This window comes from Apteryx rowi, unplaced genomic scaffold, assembly GCF_003343035.1.
Source record: "Apteryx rowi isolate R43461 unplaced genomic scaffold, aptRow1 scaffold_190, whole genome shotgun sequence".
Taxonomy (NCBI): Eukaryota; Metazoa; Chordata; class Aves; order Apterygiformes; family Apterygidae; genus Apteryx; species Apteryx rowi.
In genome coordinates, this window is record NW_020448197.1 from 674933 (window position 1) to 697204 (window position 22272).

The 22272-nt window shown below is 45.6% G+C and overlaps 2 protein-coding genes across 7 annotated transcripts in view; both read right to left on the minus strand.

Annotated features, from left to right (window-relative positions):
• Positions 1 to 3448, minus strand: part of SELENON (selenoprotein N) — a 35346-nt gene extending 31898 nt beyond the window's left edge. For 3 of the 4 annotated variants that reach the window (XR_003252949.1, XR_003252948.1, XM_026062489.1), the window contains exons 1-3: positions 3364 to 3448; positions 1996 to 2079; positions 1689 to 1750 (exon numbers count right to left, since the gene is read on the minus strand). Coding sequence is in view for 1 of the 4 variants with exons in the window: in XM_026062489.1 (XP_025918274.1) it covers positions 1689 to 1703 (15 nt within the window). In the remaining 3 variants the exon portion in view is untranslated. Of the gene's footprint in view, positions 1 to 1688; positions 1751 to 1995; positions 2080 to 3363 lie in introns of those variants that run through there. The other variant, XR_003252951.1, reaches the window with a different exon arrangement.
• Positions 3449 to 5850: 2402 nt separating this feature from the next.
• MAN1C1 (mannosidase alpha class 1C member 1) overlaps positions 5851 to 22272 on the minus strand; it is a 64843-nt gene continuing 48421 nt past the window's right edge. For 2 of the 3 annotated variants that reach the window (XM_026062488.1, XM_026062487.1), the window contains exons 5-12: positions 21815 to 21909; positions 17254 to 17377; positions 14635 to 14728; positions 10946 to 11061; positions 10573 to 10792; positions 8222 to 8394; positions 7273 to 7388; positions 5851 to 6667 (exon numbers count right to left, since the gene is read on the minus strand). In XM_026062488.1, coding sequence (XP_025918273.1) covers positions 6544 to 6667; positions 7273 to 7388; positions 8222 to 8394; positions 10573 to 10792; positions 10946 to 11061; positions 14635 to 14728; positions 17254 to 17377; positions 21815 to 21909 — 1062 coding nt within the window. In that variant the 3' untranslated portion in view covers positions 5851 to 6543. Of the gene's footprint in view, positions 6668 to 7272; positions 7389 to 8221; positions 8395 to 9095; positions 9695 to 10572; positions 10793 to 10945; positions 11062 to 14634; positions 14729 to 17253; positions 17378 to 21814; positions 21910 to 22272 lie in introns of those variants that run through there. The other variant, XR_003252947.1, reaches the window with a different exon arrangement.

The window sequence follows — 22272 nt, forward strand, 5'->3', positions numbered from 1 at the left end:
CCCCCCGCGGGACCCTCGAAACGCGCCCGTTAGCGCCCAGTTTCCGTCTCCCGTTTGGTGCGATTCAAGACTATGTGCGACAGGGAGCTTTTTTAGGGGAAATCGATCATCCTTCTGGCGTCGGGACGCCGCTGTTCTCATTAGGGCTCTCGGGGTTTTTGCTTTTAATTATCAGCTGGGAAGTGCTGCGCACGGTCCCCGCTCGGTGCTCGATGCACAGCGGGGAAGCGGCGCTGGTCTGAACCTGCCTTCGGGAGGGAGGAACAGCTTTCCCCAGCTGCCAGGGCCCTGCTTGGACCACGTTCTTCCTTGCTTAGCACCAAAAGGTGTTAAACGTGGCGTTGCAGAGTGCTGAAGCAGGGTTAAGGAGCAGCAGTGACTGTGACTGCGGTCCCATAATCCGTGGGACAACCCCCGCACCGATGTTTCAAGAGCGTGGGCTCAGTCCCTCTTTTGCCCAGCCAGTTTTCCCAATTTACGTGGAGGATCCGTGTCCTACTCCATCGCAAGCCTGGTTGGGATCAACTCCCCAAACCACAGCTGCCCGGCAAAGCCCGCAAGTGGGGAGGTGGAGGCAGGGAGATGGCCCGGCAGCGCGGGGCAATGCCGGTCAGCGTGATGGACAGTGCTCAACGCGTCTCTGCCGAGCTGTGGAGCACGCTTTTTTTTTCAATGGACATCAGCGGTTTCGCTTGCAGGTGGTGATTTCGCTAGGACCTAAGTGCTCTCGAATCAGGACCACACGCAGAGAGACCAGGAGATGGAAATGACTCCRTTGTTGGGCACTCCTGCCTTTGCAGCCGCAGGGCGACGGCACAGATACTTTATGCCCTCTGGACTTAGTCGGCACCAAGCCTGGGGCTCCCTCACCACTGTGCAATGATCCCCCGGTAACTGAGCGAATGGTTCCTGGAGCTCCATCATCCCTGAGTCATTCCCCCCCATCACTCCTGGTCACAAACCTTTATGTCACCCCAAACTATTCCACCATCTCTTTGTTCTTTGTGCCCTTCAGATTCTTCTACACGGTTGTCACACTGCTCCCAAGCAGTGGCTTGGCTAAGAAATATATACTTAGTCATTTTAATCTTTCCCCATAAATCAGTCTCTCGCTCCTCCTTACATGCAATCCTGCACTGCCACCGAAATCCCGATTGCTCAGGAAGATTTAGTACATTTGCTGCTGCTGCAGGGCTAACGATGCAGAATGTTTGATCTCTCAAAGCGTAGCAGGAAGCGTTAGCATTTAATGCTTTGAAGCTTTTGCTATTTCCTAAGCCTGCCTAATCATTTTGTTTTAGAGCATTTTGGCTGGAGATGAGGAGAGCACGACTGAGATCCATGAAGAGAGCAGTGGCAGCCTCATCAAGGAAGGAGGAAGAGGCTGGTAATCTTGGACAGAACAGGCCAGGAGTATGTGGAGTTTCAAGCAATTCCCAGGACAAGAGAGAAAGCCCACCATGCTTGCTTGTACACCATGGCAAGCAAGACCAGAGGGAGCAGGACTCAGGTGGTGAAGGGGAGGTACAGCCTTCTGCTTGGGACTTGGGTGCTGTTCCCCTCTCTGCTATAGATTGCCCATGTAGCCCTTGATATTTCTTTTGCAGGGGCAGTGCTAGCTTGGGCAACACAACAGACTGGGGAGCCTACCAACAAAAAAACCCCCCACTGGGTTATTTGTAACTCACATCAGTGCTGTTCATCCTCCCTTGGCTGTGCAGATGTGAGAAGGCTGCTTATGCCAGCTCCACTGTAGAAGAAAGTGTTTGTGAAACTCTGCCACTGCTCCTTGCTCTCTACCTCCCCATCAGCCAAAGAAGCAGAATGCTTGGACCAGTGGGGAGGAGATGGGAGGAACTGAATTAACAGAGCATTGAAATAATGTCTGGGAGCAGAGACAGGTGTGAATGAGCTGGTGTCCACTTAAGCAGATATGCTTTAAAACTTACTGGACTCATTAGGTTGGGCAGTGAGGTGTGGAGAGCTTTCACTTACCTCAAATATCCTAGCAAGTATCTTCGGAGCACAAAATGTAACAGGATGAGATAGCTTCGAAACAGGATAAATGTACTCGGGTGTCTGGGAAACGAGAAAGAGCAAGAGGTGATAAGAAATGACAAAGCCTGCAGACTCCTGGATGGAGGCTGGCCATCGCAGCCAAAATGGTACAGTTTAGACAAGAAGCAGAGGGACTTATTTTACATCTGAACCATTTCCAGTGTCATCAGCTACCATATAATGATGACAAATGGATGAATTACTTGATAGGAAAAAGAATGAAAGACAAAAGGTGAAATAATTCAGGGCATCTGCTGGGAACTGATCCTTCTCAAAGGAGAACAATACCAACAATTCCTGGCTCTACACTGCTAGTTCTTGAGATTAGATTACAGGGCTCAGGAAGAATTTTAAATATCCAGACAGCTGCTGCGTGGCCCACCCAGGCATGTTCATACCAAAATAAATCCTTTATCACGTGATAGAGAATTAATAAGGAAGATTCACACACAAAAGAATTCACCTGGCAGGAAAAACTATCCCAGATTTCCCTTTTGCCAGCCAGAAGAGTCCAGCTGAAAATAAGAAAACTAGAGAGAAATTGCTGCCAGGGATTGAAAGCTTGGAACAGCCCTTTTTGCAGTGAGATGGGTTCTCCAGATGCTGGAGTACCACGCAGCAAGTCTGTGTTCCAGGACAGCACGTTCCGAGAGTGGAGAAATCCTCCCCTCATTTAAACTGATGGCCCCATTTCCCATAGCCTGAAACTCTGGCCTGCTTTAAGCTGAACAGATCATGATGTAATGGAAGGCAGCGTTAAAATCTGAGCTCTGTAAATGGAGAAAGCACCTGGAAACAGAAAACCCACTGAGTAAGCAAGTCCTGACCAGACAGAGGCCCAAGAATATAAATCATCTGGAAACCAGTAAGGAACAAGGAATATCCAAGTCTGGCTTCACGTGTGGCTCGTGTGGCTTTTTGAAGGAGACAAGAAAACCAGAGGTATGGTCACTGCAGAAAAGGGGCTTGTAACCTGATCAAGAATAGCTGCACTGCGACAGAGGGTGTCACAGGCAGCCATGGAGAACATACAGTCAGTCCCAGAAAAGGAACGGGCAGGGTGAAGTGAGGTTTGATAGAGACATTTCAACTAGACCATTTAGCAGAACAGCAAGAGCCAATGCTTACTGAATTCCCGTGGGCTTGGATTCCTAACTCCCCTTTGTAGCTTGAGCTTTCATATTCAGTACACAGTAATCTGTTCGGTGGGTAACTTACAGTTCTTACACTCACTAGCTCTCTAAAAAAAAGCATTTACAATGCAGGGGTGTTTTACTGAAAACATTCCTAATTACAGCACAGTACCTGTTTGGGGCTCTACGGGGAATGAAGCCACAGACCCAATTGCAACCTGAAGTAACTGCTGAACTTTGAAACTGCTAGCGCCGGGAGCCAGCACTTGATGCATCACATCTGAAACAATCAGATAAATAGATCAGATCAAAATGTATGTGGAAAAATATTAAGACTGCCAGGCTTTTGAATTCAATAACCAATTCTGCTGAAAGCATTCCAAGGGAATTTAATAACGCTGTAAAAATGAAGTGTAGGTTACAAAAAGATGCATTTGTTTTCTGGATAGTTTTGTCTTATGTTAGGGAAACTGTTCAATACAGTTTCCCAAACATCTTTTCTCCTGTATGGTCAGGCAACAGTCAGCCTTTCTACAAGCAGTGAGTTACTGGTTTTCATCTCTATCACATGATGCAACTTTCTGTTATCAGAACTTCATTTACAGGAAATTTCTTGTGATATAATATGGGGTCACTTCTGGTGGTGAAAATTAACACAATAACCGCAGTTCCTCAATTTGAACGTAACAGGGGAAATGGGCAGAGATAACCTAAGCTGAGCACATTTCCTGGAAAGGTGAGTCAAAAGTGGAAAAACCATCATAAATCAACAGCAGTTTTCCCACTGGTGGCCCGCATGTCTGAGAGTGAACAGGAAAGCAGCTCCAAGGTACAACTCTTTCCAGATCCTTTCCATTAGACATTTAAAACCAAACCTTTGGTTCAAACATAACACCCCATTTATTTATCTACTTAAAGTACAAAAACAAAAGGATTCCCATCTTGGCAAACACAAGAAATCCTCCCCATCCACCCCGCCACCAAGCAGGACGTATACAGCGTGAGAGCAACATCTGAGACATGAAATCCCAGCACTTGCTTCTGCACACAAGGCTCCCAGAGTCACGGGCTCTGCTCGAGCAAGAACATCCATCTGAGGCTCAAGGTGTGCTGAGGAGTGAGTAAAGAGCAGATATATTTTAAGATGTCAAAGGGGTATATGTTCCCATTCCCTGCATTTCTGTAGGACAGAAGAATCCCAGTTATGGGCCAGGGCCAGGCCTTGGAACAAAGCTGCTCCTCAGAACAAACCTTTACTCCTGCTAAACACGTGCATGCTTAACTTTATGCCTGAAATTAATCACTGGCCTCAGAGATATAACTCTGGATACCTGTGAGCACAGGCAGAAGTATTTGCAGAATTCTGGTCTAGAAGAGAGGAGAATTTCAAGCATGGTCATTTCCAACAAACAGCTTTCTTTGTGAGTGGTGCTGAGCTCCACATGAGTGCCTTGGTAAGCAAACTTATCAATAAGCTTTACGTTGTCAGGCATGCTGGGCAGCTAAAGAAACTTCCTATTTGTGATGCAGCCACTGATCTGCAGGAAAGCAGCAGCTTTCTTCCAGAAGCATAAGTGATTTTACTAATACCATTCTTGCTCACTACCATATCTGAACACTTATGTGGAATAGAAAACAAGAGCAGAGTTTTAATGCAACACCAAGGATCTACTTCTAAGGGGAGCTAGAGCAATGTTGTTTATTTGGGGGTTTTCAGTTTTGCCAGGCAGTGTTCTGAGTTACTTGAAGAGCAGGACATTTTTATTTATGGAATTTCCTTAATCCACTATAAAAATCCTCTGGGCTAAACTGACTTCCCAGTATCCAAATCTCTTGAATAACACAACTCACTCCCAAGATGTTTATTTACCAATAACCATTCCTCTAGGCCAAGCTTACCAGACAGTATCTTTATCTCTGGGATAATGTTAAGTCCCCATCTGACAACCTTATTTCTCTGGGGGAATTACACAGGCATGAATTTAGAAACACATTTTTTTGTTTTCACAACTTGCTCAAAGCAACGTTAGCTTCCCAAGTTGCTGAATAAACCAAGTATTGTTTCACAAGAATGGAGAAAAATGTTCTATCACCAAGGGCCATGCAGCTTCACAGTGACCAGAGGAAAAGCTGCTGCAGGCCACTGGGAGAAAGGATGCTGAATGAGGATCCAGCCCTTGTTGCTAGAATTGCTAGGCAGGTACTCACAGCTGCCAGGGCCAGAACTGGAGCGGTATGTGAACGTCTCCACACAGTCACCTGCTTAGAGTCACTGCGAGGACATACAGGGTAAATAGCTAGTCCAGTAGCAGGGTACATGCAAGAATCTGGCTTCAATTTTTTCCCTTTCTTCCTCTCCTGTAACTTCATTTCAGAAATAGTATATATCAAGGAGCAAACTTAGCTGGGGATTATTTATTTTTTGCTAGAAAATAAAACGTTTGGTAGAACTCCTGCTAACCTGTATCAGACAGCRAACAAGCAATTTAAAAGAGCTGGTGCAGACTGGAATTACTGTCCATACACTGACTATATTACTCTGGGAATCAACAGCTATTGTGAAACATCCTTGAAATCAACCAGTATTGTCACCTAGTCATTCCAAGCATGATGTAACAAGTCTCTAACACACGGCTTTAAAGCAGGATCAACCCAAACATGCTTTTTATTTTACAAGACTTTTATTCCATTTCACAGATTTGACTATTACAGCAGTGAAATTATTACAAGTGACTCATAACATTTAGTTCCAAATAAAAGTAGAAAAACACAAAAAGTATAAAGGAAAGTTAAATGAGATGTGATGTATGGTAAATGTGATTTAAGAGCACAGAAAAATGATATAAAAATACTTCAGGATCAAGAATTTTGCAGACAGGTTTTGATTTAGTTACAATTTTGACACCACCTAGAGAGCACAGTATATTGAAAACTGTTAATTAGAAAGGCAATAAAATCCAACAGTATATAAAAGGCAAAAACAAAACAAAAATATGAAAGGAGGGATGTGTATGCATGTGTGTGGGGAAGTCTATTTTATGGCAAACTTCCAATCCTTTGGCCACTATAGAGCGAAGTCAGTGGATTTCATATAAATTCTCTGTATAAAGGAATGTCTATGAATTGTGTACAATATGGCCCAGAATAAACATCTCATTTTCAGGCTAATAGAGCTCCTCACAGAGGAAAAGAAGGTGCTTATGTCACGGTTTCATCTCCCCGATATAATACTGTCCGGAATTGGACTAGTGCCCCAAAATACCATTTTAGGAACAACACGAATTCCTTTAATGGAAAGGAAATGCAGTAACCCGCCGACGCTGCAGAAGCAGGGTGCTGGGCAATGGCCTCACTACTGCACGCTTGCTTTAGCTTTAAAGTTCGTGTGGTTGACTGGCAGGGGGTGAGCTTCTGTGTTGAACACCCAGTCGTCCAGGGACAGCACATCGTCTTCACAGAACAGAAGATAGAGGTACCTGGAGCCATAAGGCAAGGGTGGGCAGGGGGTGTAGGGGAGAAGACAGACACAAGGGGAGATTATAGGAAGCTCAAATGGGACTCTGAGCATGCACAAAAAACCACCGTCAGCAGGACTGTGATGGGGGCTGCCGCTGGACTCAGATGTCATGGTTTATGATGATATGTTCCCTGCCTCACCCTTCTGCTGGATGCTACCATCCCTGGAGCGAGGGTGGCAGAACGGGATGTGCACCTGCCCTCAGCCACCCCACAAACATTAGCTCAAGCTACCAGCAAAGGCACCAAGGATGAGATCAGCTGAGAAGCACATTCCTGCCATATTCATGCCTCCTCTTTGTTCAGAGCATTAACCTGGCAGAGGGGTCAGCTGTGCCTCCCACTTAGAGCAGCTCTGGATTGCAGGAAGAATCCTTTAAATCCAGTGCATAAGCAGAAACCTAGAGAGTGCCTAYGACAGCAGTGGTTCTGCAGGAAGAAGTTACTAAAGCTTTGCAGCACCTATGATCTTGCCCAATCTGCCCTGCAGAGGATAAAAGACTTCACAATAGAGACGATGCAGGAATTATGCTATTCTGAAGGGCTTCTGTGATACTAGACTTACTTCAGAGTCTCTGCAAGGAAAAAACTCTGTTGCATGTTGTCATGGGTTGGGGTTGTGGTGTAAACATCTCGGATGCCAGAAAAACCAGCTTCTACTCTGCAATGTTTTTCCAGGGCCTGAGAAAGGAAAAGAAATCTCAGTAACATACAATAGCATGGAGTAACTCATTAATCATCATCAGTCACATTGCAAGTCAGCTTTACAAATCAAATTCCAGGTTTATAGTAGCTTCTTTCTCTCACTGAAGAGAATGGTGATTTCTGTAGAAATAAAGCTAGTTCTAATGAAATAGCAAGAGAAACATAGACTGCCTAAGTTAGTTGATTGATTGACCTTGATGTTACACACACAGCAACAATAGGTCTCAAGTGGCAACTCTAGCTGTTTGCAGACCCTCTTTTCCAGGGCACTAGATGAATGACAATTCTGCCACTGAAATGCGGTCCCTGCTAGGATGTGGGGCAGCAGCCAACTGGCTATTGTATAAACTGGAAAGACAGAGGTGAGGGACTTGCTGGCTGGGAGGTCTTTGCAGGAAGAAGACAGGATGAAGGGCAAAGCCAGGCTTATTCTTTTTTCCTGACCAACTACAAACCAGTGGTTCTGAGCAGTCCACATATTTCAAGTACAAAGTTGACTTCTTTTTATGCAGGACTGTTACATTAATAGCAGGTTTCACTGTCTGCAGCACTCCTCTCCATAAATCTCTACAGTTTTGATTGACTAATTGATTCTAGCATAGACCAAAAGGGAAAAGAAAATATTTACCATGATCAGCAGAGAAGCCACACTAAATTGAGCTATTCTGTATATTTCTGCACTGCTGCTAATGAGTCTTAGTGATTAATGCAATTTAAATCCTTTCTGCTCTTTTTCTTGACTGAAGAAAAGATTCTTATAAGAATCCAGCAGCCTTTAACAGTTATCACTGCATGTTTTCCAACCATACCTTCACAGCCTCCCAGCCCCACTGCCTGTACTTGGGATCGTGTGTCAGTCGCCACATGTACATGTAGCTTTCTACCACTTCTGGGCGTAGGATATAGTAGCGCTCGCTGAGTCTGGTTGCCATGGCTTCAGTTCCAGTGTCAAAACGAAAAGCTTCGGGGCCAAGTTTGGTATCTAGACAAAATCACACACATGTAATGATCAGTTTTGGGAGAAAGCAAGCAAACAGGCTGTGTAGGTGCTTTTATGCTGCTCAGACATCAGACATTTAACTGAGGCTTGTATGAGATCAGACAAGGAGATCAGTCATGTCTGTGTAGCACATCAACCTCAGAGCTAATATCAAGATAGGGGCAACTCCACAAAGTGCATGAGCTTTCCTCACTGCCTCCCCCAGGTTTTGCTCATACTGTGATATTTCTGGATACTATCTAGGTGAGGATAAAGTGTTTCTGAGGGTAGATACGACTGACAAAACAAGTATTTGGACCAGATTTGAGTGTGGACCAGATTTGAATGTGGAGGAAGCAAGTACAAATCTCTCCCACGTCCTAAGACTTTTGCGGGGCTGGGATTCGGTCCTAGGAACTGCACTGCACCTGACCCTGAGAGCAGAGTTTGTCACTGAAGCTAACCTCAGGACCCAGGTGAGAAAGAACAGAGAGGCAGATCCTGCCCTAACGCCTTAAAGAGAAAACATTCAAAGGAAAATCTAACCATGCGTCTGACCTCGCCATCACAGAGAGATTGGTACACTGCTCCCAGGTAGGAACTTCTCTGTTTCACAATTGATCAATACACCAGATTGAGCCAGTATGACCGCACCAGGGCAGGGAGGCTGTAAGAAGAGGTACCTGGGACCTGCAACCACTTACTTTGCCTTTTCTTCCGGTCCACAACCAACCTCTTTGAAGCAGAGGACATCAGGATGATGGCAAAAGCTGAACTCGTTTCGCTGATATTTTACAATCAAAAAATTAAGAGTACCTTGGTCTTTCTGAATGTCCTTTACATGAGGATCTCAATCTCTTGCAAGTATCAGCTAGCACTGAGATCCCTGCTTACAACATAGGGACCTCTCCTTATCTGAGACAGGGAAACTGAGTATAGAGGTTGCTTGTGATCATGCCACATCAGGTTTCTCTTGCAGCACCCACATGTTCACCACAAGGCTGTGTTTGAGGTATTCATTTAACTTCTCTAAATATTTTGCACACCTTCCCTAGGCCCTCCTGTCTGCGCAGGGAGCTTATGGTGTTTGCTAGCTGTATTGTTTGCTGACAGCCAGGGCGACATGCACAGCCATTCTCTGCAAAACAATGAGCTTGCTGAAATGACAGCTCTGTAACCAAGGTGGGCAGGCTTGCTACTGTCCTTTCTATGCTGATGGATATTGCTGAAGGTGAAAATTGGCTCCAGGCACTCACAGCCAGAGGGTTATTAGTTCGGGTGGCTTGTTTCAGTTCTGTAAGTGCTAGAAAAAAAGAGTTATTTGCAAATATGATTTTAGTTTAGCTTGAAGTTTATTAGGCAAACATGCTGGATGCCAGCTGCCAATATGGGCTTGCTGATGTGGTTGAGGTGTGAAACAATCTTTGGGAACAGTTAGTGCAGACAAATGGGCTTGACAAGGTCCTGGAGAGCACACTGCTGCTTTGCTGCCTGCAGGCTCCGAGGAGCTACAGAGATGCCTACAAAGAAAGGAGCAGTGCCCAGAGCAGGCTTATCTCCCTGAAAGCGCTGCAGGCAGAGAACCAATCTCTCATTCCTCATCAGTCACTTCTCTCCCAAAGCACTGACTGAAAAGCACACTGGTTAGGGAAACAAATTCTACTGGACTTAGCCAGCCTCTGCTTAGATATCTGGAAGAGGCTGAGAGTCATTTTACTACTTTGGTAGCAGCAGCTACAGGTCTCCAACACTCTCTGGCTTCTCGGCTGCTCTATTCCATATAGTGGGACATCCTACAGTGAATCACTATTAATCTCCCCTTTTTGTCTGCGCAAGGATGTGAAAGGACAGACTCAAACTCTACCCTTGTTGGCAGAAGGCTATCTCTATGATTGGGATGCCRGATTAGGATTCAGTTCAGGGTTCATTTCCCAGCTCTGCCACAGCAGTTCACATCTGCCTGTCCCTCTGCTCCAGCTGTCTGTTGTATAAAACAGGAAGGCTGTTACCGCCCTCCCTTCTAGATATCCTAGAGAAGAAAAGTGAATGTCATATGCAGGGATGAAGATGCTGCTGAAGCACAAAACACCCTGCTGCAATTCTCTGCCACACAAGAGCTGAGTCTCCTAAGGCTGTAGRCTTTCCCCTACCAGTGTTTCCTAGGCAGCCCACCAGGTTTACCTGAGCGTGCGTAAGACTCATGACATGTGTTTGTTATTTCTGCAGCTAGATCCATGTAATGTCGCTTCCTTCCTTCTCCAGCGTGTTCGGCTCCAAGTGCTATCATGCCCCCGGAGAAGCAAGCCAAGTGGCCCATTTTGTGATCCAAGATGCCACCCCTCCATTCAGCAATGTAGGTCAATCCTCCAGCAGAYTTTTTGACCAAATGCTTTTCTATTGCCTAAAGGGATGAAAATCAGGATCTCAGGATATTTAGCAGACAGGGCGGGGAGTGAATACCAAACAAACCCAAAGAGCTAACATAACTTTGCCTGAAACATTCTGGTGAACAAAGTCTCCCTCAAGAAATAGAGGGCAGAAACTCATTCCTTACCTCTAGTGCATCGTCATACATCTTTTTAGCTTCAGAGTCTTTCTTGTCTGACATCAGCCAAGATTTGATGAGATATTCATAAAAGCTGTCCCCAAGCCCCCCAATGGAGACATGGTCTGTAATAGRAAAGCCAAAAAAGAACATCAGGTTCATAATATACAATGAGCAGTCACTTTACAAAGAGCAAACAGCCAYGTCCTATTTAATGCCCTTGTTCTCTCCTCTCTCTTTTCAGTTTCCTGGGGAGCGCTTGCAGCATTTTCTTTTTTAAAAAGGAAGAAAGGTGGAAAGTGCAATCAGAAGAAAAACGTTCTGTCATTTTACAAAGCATCAGTATCCCTTACCAAAACTATTCAGAGGTCTTATTTTGCAACAGTTACTTATACTGCAACTTGAACATGCTTCCTGTTTATGAAGCAACCCTCATAAATCCCAGCCTAATAAACTGAGAGCAACGGCAGGTATTGATGGATCTCTACCTCTGTGAAGCCACTGGGCCCCATCTCGCTGCCTCAGGAAAGGGAAAATGTATGTTGGATCAGACAGAGCTGCCAGCAAGGGACTGCTATAGGGACCTCTACATCCTGCCATTTGTATTCCTGGCTCATGGTGGGACTCTGTGTCCTGGGGAGGGCTCGGGKTGTTGGCATATTAAAATGATAAAGTCAGGTGCAAGGATGTGCACTGAATATCTTCTTCTGGAGAAATCAGATTTTCAAGGCTATCTGTTCAGAGTACACAATGCTTTGACCTTACTGGAGAAGAGGATGTTAAGGAATTGCACTGTGAAACGGGCATGACAGCTGCAGGTTTCTGCCCGGGGGGAACTATTGGATGGATTTATATCTTTAAACTATACTACTGGRGGAAAAGCAGCACTAATTCTTTGAAGCAGCCAAGAACTCCCCTTTTTATAGGAGCAAGACAAATTACCCACCATGGACTGAACCATCCTCATTAATTAAAAGTGTCTACCTCTGCATCTGCATGCTTCCTTATTTTAAACGTAAGCAGACGCAGCAGGGTTTTTGGAGTAGCTTTTCAGATTTTTATTTTCCCTTTCAATGTACATATGTAAAGTCCTGAGGCTTATTCTAAGTGCTAAATCCTACCAACAGGAGAGATCAACAGCCACGCATTTTCCTGACCGGAAGAGCAAATATCCCTGATACAGTGTGTCTAATGATCCACAGAATAATCCACAGCAAAACAACGAGATTAGACGTATGAATTCAGAGAAAAAGAGGACAGACTATTTACAAACACCGGCTGCGCAGTCTGTCTTTAAAGAGAAGCTCTGTGATCCCAAGTATGTCATTCATAAAATCACCAAAGCAGGAGCTCTGGCACATAATTGCATTCCATATGGCATGACTTTGCCAGCATTTGCCTCCTAGGCACTTTGCATAAACAAATCTTTTATTTCAGCAGGGGACTGTGCTTTAATTCTCTAAAGGTAACAACTGCACTCAGAAGAGGTACAGCATTGCCTCTTCATTAGAAGATGTGCTCATTCGGCCAGGTCGAAGACGCACCTTTTAAGACAATCACAGCAATTCCAAGAAAAACAGCTTCCCGCAAAGAGCTTTAATGGCAAGAGAGAAAATGAGAGCCTGGCACCTACTGGGAACATCCCTGTAGCAGGCAGCAGCTGCCTCCTTACTTTAGTCCTAATCTATTTCTCACTAGCAGTATCGGAGATGCAGAAGACGCTGATCAGCATTTTGCCTCACTGGAATATGGATTCAGACCACAAGGTCAGAAAATGAGCAACTGGYGGAAGAAGTCTGTGCCATGGGCTGCCCTTATGATGTGTAAGTCTAGGAGAGAGGATATCTCTAGTCCTTTTTCATAAATTGCCCTATTCCGAATGAACTAATCAGATGCTACTTTTAATAAGCTCTGAGACCCAGCAACAAGCCCCTCTATATGTCAGCAAAGGGTGGGAGCAGGTCAGTACAATGAAGTCAAATTTGTGGATATAAATAGAATTAAATTAGTGGCAGAAGAGATTAACAGCGAGTATCAAGCTGAGTATTTTAACCATCTGAATTAAGAGCACAGCTCTTAAGTTTCCCAAAGATTTGGTAACAATCAGTTATGGCAACAACAGAACTGAGAGACTGGAACTTCATCTCTTCTCAGCACCAAGGAGTAGGTAGGATTAATGCTTGTGTCTGGGAAAACAGAGTGTGGCTGCCAGCTGGGAATAGCCTAAAGAAAATGGCATCTCAGGGGTACACTGGGGATGGGAGATTAACTTTTCAAGTGAAACATATTGCAATAACTCTGCAGAGACAAATGCAGAGGGGAAGATRAACCAACAAAGCGACTGGATAACTTGGAAAGTCAATTAACTGGACAAACTTGGAAGCCTCTCTTCTTTTCTCACAGCACCAAAGAACAGCTCTGGTTTAATGGGACAACTAGAATTATCCAAGATGCTGTGTTGGGACAATTTTCAAGCCAAGCCCTGTCAATCACCATTATTGGTGCTGATGTGGCAGTCAAAGGTCAGGGATTGCTCACAGCTAGTGCTCTCCCAATGTCTCATGATGGCAGCCAGGCAACTGCCTGTCACTTACAATCAGAGCTATTAATACAGGTCTAGAGTGATCTAGGAGAGCCAACAAGTGCAGCAAGACACAGGGACAGAAAACAATGCAATTACTCAAACAAACCTGCTTAAACAATATAAATGTAATCCACTGACAGATTAAAACCAGCTTCTGCTAAAAGAGAAACTTTTATTTCCTTTGAAAGAGAAACATGAAATCCAGCAACATCCCTTGCCAAAATGAGCAAATCTCTAACAGAGGGGAAAGCTGAGGTCAAAGATCTGGGGCAGACCAGCAGAGGCAGCCTTTCGTGCTCCTACCAGAGAGCAAGCTTTTGCCCTTGGGTAGCACAAAAAGAGGGGTACAGTCTCTTCTCTGGGCAAAGAAACAGCTGAGTGGGTAAAGGAGGAAAAGAAATAATCTTTCCCTGGGAACACTGTTTCTAATATCCCCTTGCTCTTCAAGCCCTTCCCTGGCTATTGCTCCCTCTTCCATTTTAGAGCAGTATCTGTTCCAATGCCTGTTTCTTCATTGCTGGCCAGCACTGCATTGCTACAAGAGAGAAGCACACACACCTGCCTCACCCTTGTTGCACCACATTGCACTATGCCACAGGTACCATAGAGACAGGTACGCGAACACACACGGGAGAGCGCCTAGATCCCAGGGGGATCTGCAACTCTGCAAGCCCACTGCCTCTCCAGATGGATCCCTATTTGATACATCATACTTAGGAAGCAAATCTCATATGGCTTCTGCTCACAGCCTTCACGGGCAACTCCCAAAGAGGCCCATGGGCTATATGAAGACTGCAGGATAATGTCTTAAAGAGGTATGCCAATTTCTAATATCTGTGTGATGAACCACATACCATTATCCCCCCCGTGCAGGAGAGACTCTAATTCTCGTTCTGGAGGTGAGACACTCAGCTGGAAACAAGGCTGATGGAATAAGTGTATGAYGATTATATTGCATCTTTCAAATCGAGTCGCATTATCTAATCACATGTATAACAGGCTGCCTGACAAGACATTTCCTTGGCTTGCTGCTCTGACAGTTGCTATCTCTTCCTAAAGAATAACGGAAAGGCTGAAATGCTCCAGGCAGGACTCAATACAGACTGATACTTACGCTGCACCCAGTTGCCTGTCACCGGGCTGAGGAAGTTGGGATATAGGCCCTGCGGCTTCTCAACTCTGTTCAGGACTTTGCGGATGTTCATCACCTGTAGGAGATGAGACACAAGAACCATGTTACTTCTCTGCTGAAAAGGCTGGCAGTTTTGTTCTGTCACTGAAGACTGACTCCTCAGTTTTGATGCCTAGCTGAACAAGCACAGCAGCCTGTAATGTGAATCATCACACAAGTGGAAGACAGCAACATGGCTCTCCAAGGAAGGATCAGTGACGGAGGAACTTTCCTCCTGGATTCTCAGCACAGTCTTTATCCAGTTCTGTCAGTTTTTAGAACTGGTTCTGAAAACCCCAWGAGGCCCCAGTTCAGAAAGCAGTGGAATTAATTCCCTGACAATGGTCCAGAAGGAATCCTGAGGATTTGGGATCTGGGTGGAAATGTATGAGAGGTAGAGGGTTTTTTTTTTTCTATGATCCAAAGGGAAAGGAGTGGCAGGGATGAGTGACTCACATGGCACTTAAATTCACCATGTGCTCACTTAACCTGATGAATYGGGGCCTTTAATTTCAACAACAGACAGCTCCTTTAATATGCTAGAACAGATTTACTTGTTCTCTAAAACYTCCCTTGGTTTCACTCCCATTAAATCCAATAGGCCTTTCCCATAAGGGATGAAGTTAAACAGTATGCAGCATAAATATTCTATTATAACCTACAGAGCAGCTAATACACTCTAAACCTTTTATAAAATTAGACAATTTGTACGCCAAAAGCTGGCTACAGGCTTAAGCCAGTGCTTCCAAGTAAGTCGTCAGGCTGCATAATATTTACTGAAGTTTAGTAGCATGGCATATTAATGACATGTTTGAATAAAAGACACAGATGGACTTTATTCCTGCTAAAATCACACAAGTCCCAAGCTGCAAGCTAATGAGATGATCTGTTCCTCTGATGTCRTTTCCCACAAGATGGGCTGTTTGAGCCCCTATCATCCCACATTTTCTCCCTCAGAGGGTATCAGGATGAATGCGATACATTTTCTGTACGCAGGCACACACGAGRCATGCTCAGCTCAGGAGAGTCCATTAGAAGGGTTCTGCCCTTATCCTTTAGCTGGCTTATGAGTCTGAGATGAAAACATGTTACCTTGGGGATAGAGGCTTGACCCTGGCTCAAAATGGCACAGTTTGAACATGGAATATGGATGCAATTCTGGCTTGCAAGGTTGCATCTTCTTGCCTTGTGTTTTCAGTGTTCATCTCTCTCCGATTTCCTCCTTCATTCTTTCCCACACTTTTTTTTTTCCCCACAACCCTTTCTCTCTACTGGTTTTGTCTCAGCTCCCCCCCTGCTCTGAGCAATTCATCATCATCATCAACAAGAATCATTAGCTTGTCTTTTTAATTTCAAATTGCCAGTCTGTCTTTATCTTGCCTACAGTTTCCTGGGTTTCTAGTTTCCCTTTACCCTCTGCTATTCTCTCCTGCTCACTCTGTGACATTTCTCTTGCTCATCCCACCCTTTTGCTTTCCCCATGCTTCATCCTATTCTGTTTTGCTCTTGTAGCTTCCCCCTTCTCTTTCTTCCCTTCTCTTCTGCAAATTCTCTTCTTGTTTCAGTGACAACTGACAGACCAATACCCTAGGAAAGGACCATTTTGAGCCTTTTACTGGTAACCTCAGAACTACTGTTTGTTTTTACCCCATTGTGGGGCTCTGGACTGGCCCCATTTCCTTTGGGCTCACGGGGGCAGTTCAGATTCTAACTGGAACAATTTGTCTCCCTCAAAGCTGGTTCCTCAGGGACGTGCGGTGGAAGCTAATAATTTGCTGGTATCCAACAGCATATTTATTAAATTGGTCTCACATGCACTACAAGATCGCTTGTTTAAAAAGAAAAAAAGAAAAAAAAAAGGAGCTCAAGGTAATGTGAAATATTAACAGATTTTCAGTTACAAGTTACACAAAAGGAATCCAATATGTCAACTGTCAGGCCTTTCCTACACAAGAAACCTCAGCAGAAATCTTGCTGGCTGGAGCATAACATTTAATGCCTGTTTTAGAGTGGAAAGGTCTGCAAGTACAAGGCAATACTATTAGGATATCAGAATTAACAATTATCTTTGCAGCCTGCATCCAACAGATGGATTAGTTTTGCCTGTGCCTTTGTGTTTAGTAGGTTTTTACTACACCTTCACATCACCGAGACATTGGGAAAACATTCCCATCTCCCGTGCTGCTGCCAGCAACRGAGGAAGGGAGGTGGAGGGGCTAAAGCAAGTGTAAATGGCCAAAGAAAACACCGTGGCAGCTGCCTTCCGAGGCCAGTCAGTGTGATGGGACCTCTATTTGGAGGTTGCTGCGACCTTTTCACTGGACTGGTGCATAGGATGCTCTGAGGCCTGGTGACATCTGCAGCCTGCAAGGGACAGGTTTCTGGACATGTGTCCCACTCTGGAAGGCTTCTCCTCTCGTGACTTGTACTGGTAATGGGCAGAGGGGGCACTTTGCTGCCATGTTGTCTGCTGCGGGCAGGCCAAAGTGTTGCTCTGCTCCACCCTGACCCCAGGAGTACAAACAGACCAGTTCACTAAAGACTGAGGTGGGAAGTACTTGCCTTTTCTGCAAATACGGGGTTGCCAGAGAGCTCCGAAAGGTGCAGGAATTCTAAGTGCAAGGTACCAAATTCTGCTAAGATGCTGCTTCCAGCAGATGCCCAACCCCAACTCCAACTCATGCCGCTGCAAGGAGAGAAAAGGGAGCCTTCATTACCAAGCAAACAAAGTCTGAGGTCACCCCATTGCCACAGTACAGACCGTGCCGTTGCTACGTGTGTGCAATGCACAGCAGGTATCAACAGGGACCGCATAAAGGGCATACGTAGACTGTTTAGAACTCTTTCACGCTGAACAATTCCAGTGGCATGAAACAATAGTTTTAAAAATGGATTGTTTAGGATAGGGCAACTACACAGATTGCACGTACTAGCCTGCATGCTGGAGTTGCTGTTGGAGGGTAATCCCTCCCAACCAGATCAGCTTAACCAAACTTTGGAAGAACACTCGCAAGCTGCCCTACATAAGACAGATTGGGATAAAACCTGCCTCTAAGCAGCCTGAGCTGAACTCTCGTGTCCCAAACATCCCACAAGTCTAACAAGGCTCATTCCAACAAGATCTCACACTCTTTAGGCAAACGTGGCACTGACATCCCCAAGATRCGTTTGGTTGTTGGGGGGGGATACAGCATACAGCAACAGCAATGCTTGRGGGAAAGACGCCATTGGGCAAATCTGACTAATGAAAAAGCCATGGGTAATCTGACATCTGCACAGGTCAAACCTGACTCTGAAAGCACCCCACTGGTGCTCATCTCGCATGCCTTGTGAGCACAGTGGGCCAGGACAAAGCTTCAGAAGCTGGCAAAGACTGTGTGAAGAAGTCAGTTATACAAAGTGCCTTCCGCCCCTATTTTTGACCTATTGGGATCCATTCTCAGCCTCTGTTTTCTTCCCTGTAGCCCTGCTATTGATGTCTCACCCTGACAAATCCATGCAAAACGCAGCAATGGAGAAAAATCCTCCTTGGAGCAAAGGAAGGAGCAGATTCTGGGAGTGAAGAGGGCATCATTTCCCCCTTTATCCTGGAAAAATCTAACCAAAGAACACGGAAGGGCAGAGGGGCTCTTCCAAGCACTAACAACCTCATGCACCTCCTTCTTGGATTCGCATTTACATTTGATCACGTCCCTCTCGTGTTCCACTGCTACAGATTACAGCTCTGTGCCTCTCTGAAATCCACACGGACATGAAAAGTGACCTGTATCTTTAGGCCTTGGTCCTAAAATAGCATCTCCAGGTGCTGGCCTAGGGAAGCTCGGCAGAGCCGTTTCAGCAGTGATACGACTTTGATTTTCATGTCTCTTTATGAGCACTGTTTGTGGTCGATACTGATGAGGTAGCAAATTTCCAATTATGGGGGAGGGGACACTAGATGGCGCCTGAAAGCTTGGCTATTTGAAGAAAAGGGTTTCTGTTGTTTACAGGAGGCTAAAACCAATGATCTTTCCGAAGGGGGAAAAAAAAAGTTTCCCTTCCATGTGATGTACAGAAAACCATTTCAGGTCCAGAGCTGTTTGTTTTGCCTCCAGACAAAAAGAGCCATTAGATAAGCAATATGTTCACGCTGTTTCAAATTGCTCAGTCACTGCCAAACGTCAGCTTTCCCTGCAACCTGTCAGGAGGCTCTACCACCAACCTTTCCTTTGAAAACACCGCATGCAGCTAAAATGGTACCTCAAACGTCACCAGCGCTTATGGCAGAAGCCTCCCCGTGCAGGCTGAAAGGCCAGCTCTCCAGGCCGACCAGGTGAAGGGTGGTATTAATGTCCCATTAGACACATGCATTAAACCTGGTAGTAGCTGACCCTGAGATGGGCGCGCTAAACAACCCCATGGAGTGCTCGTGTCTACAAAGAGTCAATTACTTTTTCTTTATTTACTGCACCAAAGGGACACAGTAACAAATACAATCTCACAAACAGAAACTGCCTTCTGAGCTAGTTCAAATGAGGTGCACTTGGAAGCAGCCAAATGAGGCTGTTTGTTGTGACAGCGGCTCTCTGGGGTCACAGCAGCTGACACAGCCCCGCCGGGAACTTTGGTCCCAAACATGCGGCAAGCCACTGCCTGCAAGGACAGAGCTGCCGGGAACCCAAGCCCTGCGGTGGGGGGAGGACAAATCACAGTGACCCTGGGGAGAGGTGGTCTGGTGGAAACAGTCTGTCTGCAATGTGTCCCTGGGTTAAAGAGCAGCCTGAAATGACCCCCTGCAGGAAAACATTTTTTCAGCTTTACAGCCTGGACAAACTGGGTCTTCACATCTGCCCTGTATTCTAACATCTCAGAGGAAACTACCTTTTAAAGTACCTTGGTTTTCAAGACAAAGGAAAATGCCCAGAGCTGCCTTGGTCCCCCAAATAAATGCACCTTGATTGCTCAACTGCAGTGGATCATTGTYCGCTGCAAGCATAGACTGAAAGTGGTTCTTTCATCTCCTTCCCCCACAGAGGCCCAAAGCAGCAAAACACTGCCAAGTCAACAGGATGGCCAGGAGAGGAGCATGAGGAAGAATGCGGAGGTGTAGAGGGCTTAGGGGAGATGCGAAGGGGGCAGGGGCCAGGACCAGGAGGCATCAGGAGAGAAAGCACAGCACAACATGCAGGCAGGGAGGACAAAGAAGCAGCTTGGAAAGACAATGTACAGTAGGACCTGGCAGAAAATGTGGCACGTGGACCAGCAGGATGGAAAACAAGCCTGTGTGAGATATGATACGAGGGCCTCTGTGAAAACAGAAGGCCACAAGGAAGCACATCAGTGGAGGGGACACGAGGAAAGGTGGTGCAAGGTGATAGGAAGAGATAAGGCCAGCTGGCTATAGGAAGAGCAAAGGGAGGGTCTTTCTACTTGTGTCCCCAAAAACATCTACTCAGAATTAATGCAAAGCCAGCTTTTGTTTGTTTAAAATTTCTGAATCTCATTCTTAGTCGTCCCTCCCCCCTCCAAAACCCACCACCAACAGAAACCCTGCACATGCTATAAAACTCTCCTGCTTCTGAGCTGGTGAGGTTTCTCTGGAATTAGCACATTCTTGCAAAAGTAGAACTGGGGGCCAGTTCCTTCTTGCAAAACTCTTCTGAGCTTTGGATTGGCCCTGACTTTTGGGTTAAACATCCCCTCTCTCCACATCATCTCACTCACCTCTGCTTCCATGTCCATATGCTACCTCATGCTGAATAACTCCCTTCCCCTCTGGGTTTACAGGCTTTGGCTGGTCATCATGTTCCTGAAGTAGTCAGGCTACAGATTTAGCTCACTTCGTCCTTGCTCCTAAATCAATCGACACTCCAGGCCCTCCCAGCAGTATCATGGCTCTGAAGCTAGAGCCCAAAACAGTAATATGGGCTCTGGATCTCAGGCTCTGTGTTATTTTGATTTTCTTTGCTCTTAGTCAAGGTCATCAGCAAAACATTTTGGGAATGTCTAGGCAGGCACAGTCTGTTTCGATTGTCTTCACAAAGGGCAGGGGAGGGTTTGGCATTTCTGTGAAAGGTTAGTCTACGCTGAGCCTTTATCAGCCACAGATGAAGCAGAATGTCTCTTCTGTAAAAAGAAACAATTAAAGTGGTCGTGTTGGTGGTTCAAATTTTCACTGGGATCATGTGCAGATGAGACAACTGAAGGGTGACAGTGATACTTGAGTAATGGATCAGCCCGAGTCAAACATTTGACAGTCTTGCGCTTCACAAGGACGGGAGCCAAACAGGACGTTTGGGCTAAGAGATGAATAAAGATTTTCACAGCTGCTGCTCTGAGTGTTGTGAGAGGTGAGGATGAAAGGCTTTTGTTAACCCACATTTCCTGCTGTCTGCGTTTCAGCCTGCATGCAGCTTTTACCCTGGGGGATTGGCTAGTAGGTATCAAAATGAACCAATGAGCCTTTATTGGCCGGGAACACTACCTACTAGTGAGATCCGGAGATTGAGAGTCCAGCCTCCAGGTTCACATCTCTCTGCTGAGTGACCTTCAGCAAGCTATTTAACCCAGCTGCCTCAAAGCTCCCCTGTAGCATGAGAACACCACCTACCTGACATGAAACACTGTGACTCTAAGTGAAGAATACACATGTGGCTGAGTACTGCCAGCAGGGAGAAAACCAGAGGATCTGTATACTCCCCCCTTTCTAGCTGCAAACCTGTCTGCCAGTCCCATCCAATCTATTTCCCAGTTCCCCAGGTATGGAGCCTGGATAAATTCACATACATCTAGCTGGGCATACTGCAAAAATACAGAGCGTGCCACATGCTACGTGCAGACTACAAATATCCTTTCAAAGAAAATGACAGTAAGGAAAATGCTATTGCAGCAGGGAGCCCTGCCAAGAAGTAGAGGAAGAAACTGTGGATAGCCCAAAAYTAATAAACACAGCTGGGGTTAACTTGAGTCACCTGCAATCTCTGCCAAGGTACCTCTTGGTTTTGGGTTGGCAAAACAAATGACCTCGAAGAATCTGCACTAGAGGGGGGCACCTCTGAGGAACTGCTGCTGTTCCTGCTTGGGTCCTGGTCTTTTGCAAACATTCAGTAATGAAATGACATGCTCATAAGGACGTGTGTCTTGCCTGCCCAGATTTATGACGCCGCGTGGGATACCAGTAGGGGTGTTAAAAGCCGGCAAAAGTTTCTCTCCAAGTTCCAGAGCTTTACTCTTGAACACCTGTTAAAAGAAGAGAGGATAAATATTTGATGGACTGTTTGCAAATACTAGTTACACTGGATTCTTTCAAATGCATTTTTTCAAGCATGCCATTAAAGAAAGATGAAAGTACTGCACTATAAGAATCTGTCATTTCAGGTATGCTGCTGCCCTTGATCCACTCCTGGGTGGATCAAGGATTTGGACCAAAAGTCATGGYGAACTTTGGTATCTATCTGAATGATCTCTAAAAAGCTACTCTAAGCCAGTCCCAAGTTTCCTGGCAAACCCCAAACCTGGATGAGATGAGCCAGAGCTGCCGARCTCACAGAACACCCCAAATGCCTCAGTAGCAAATTTCAGTGATCTGTTTCTGTTATTGCC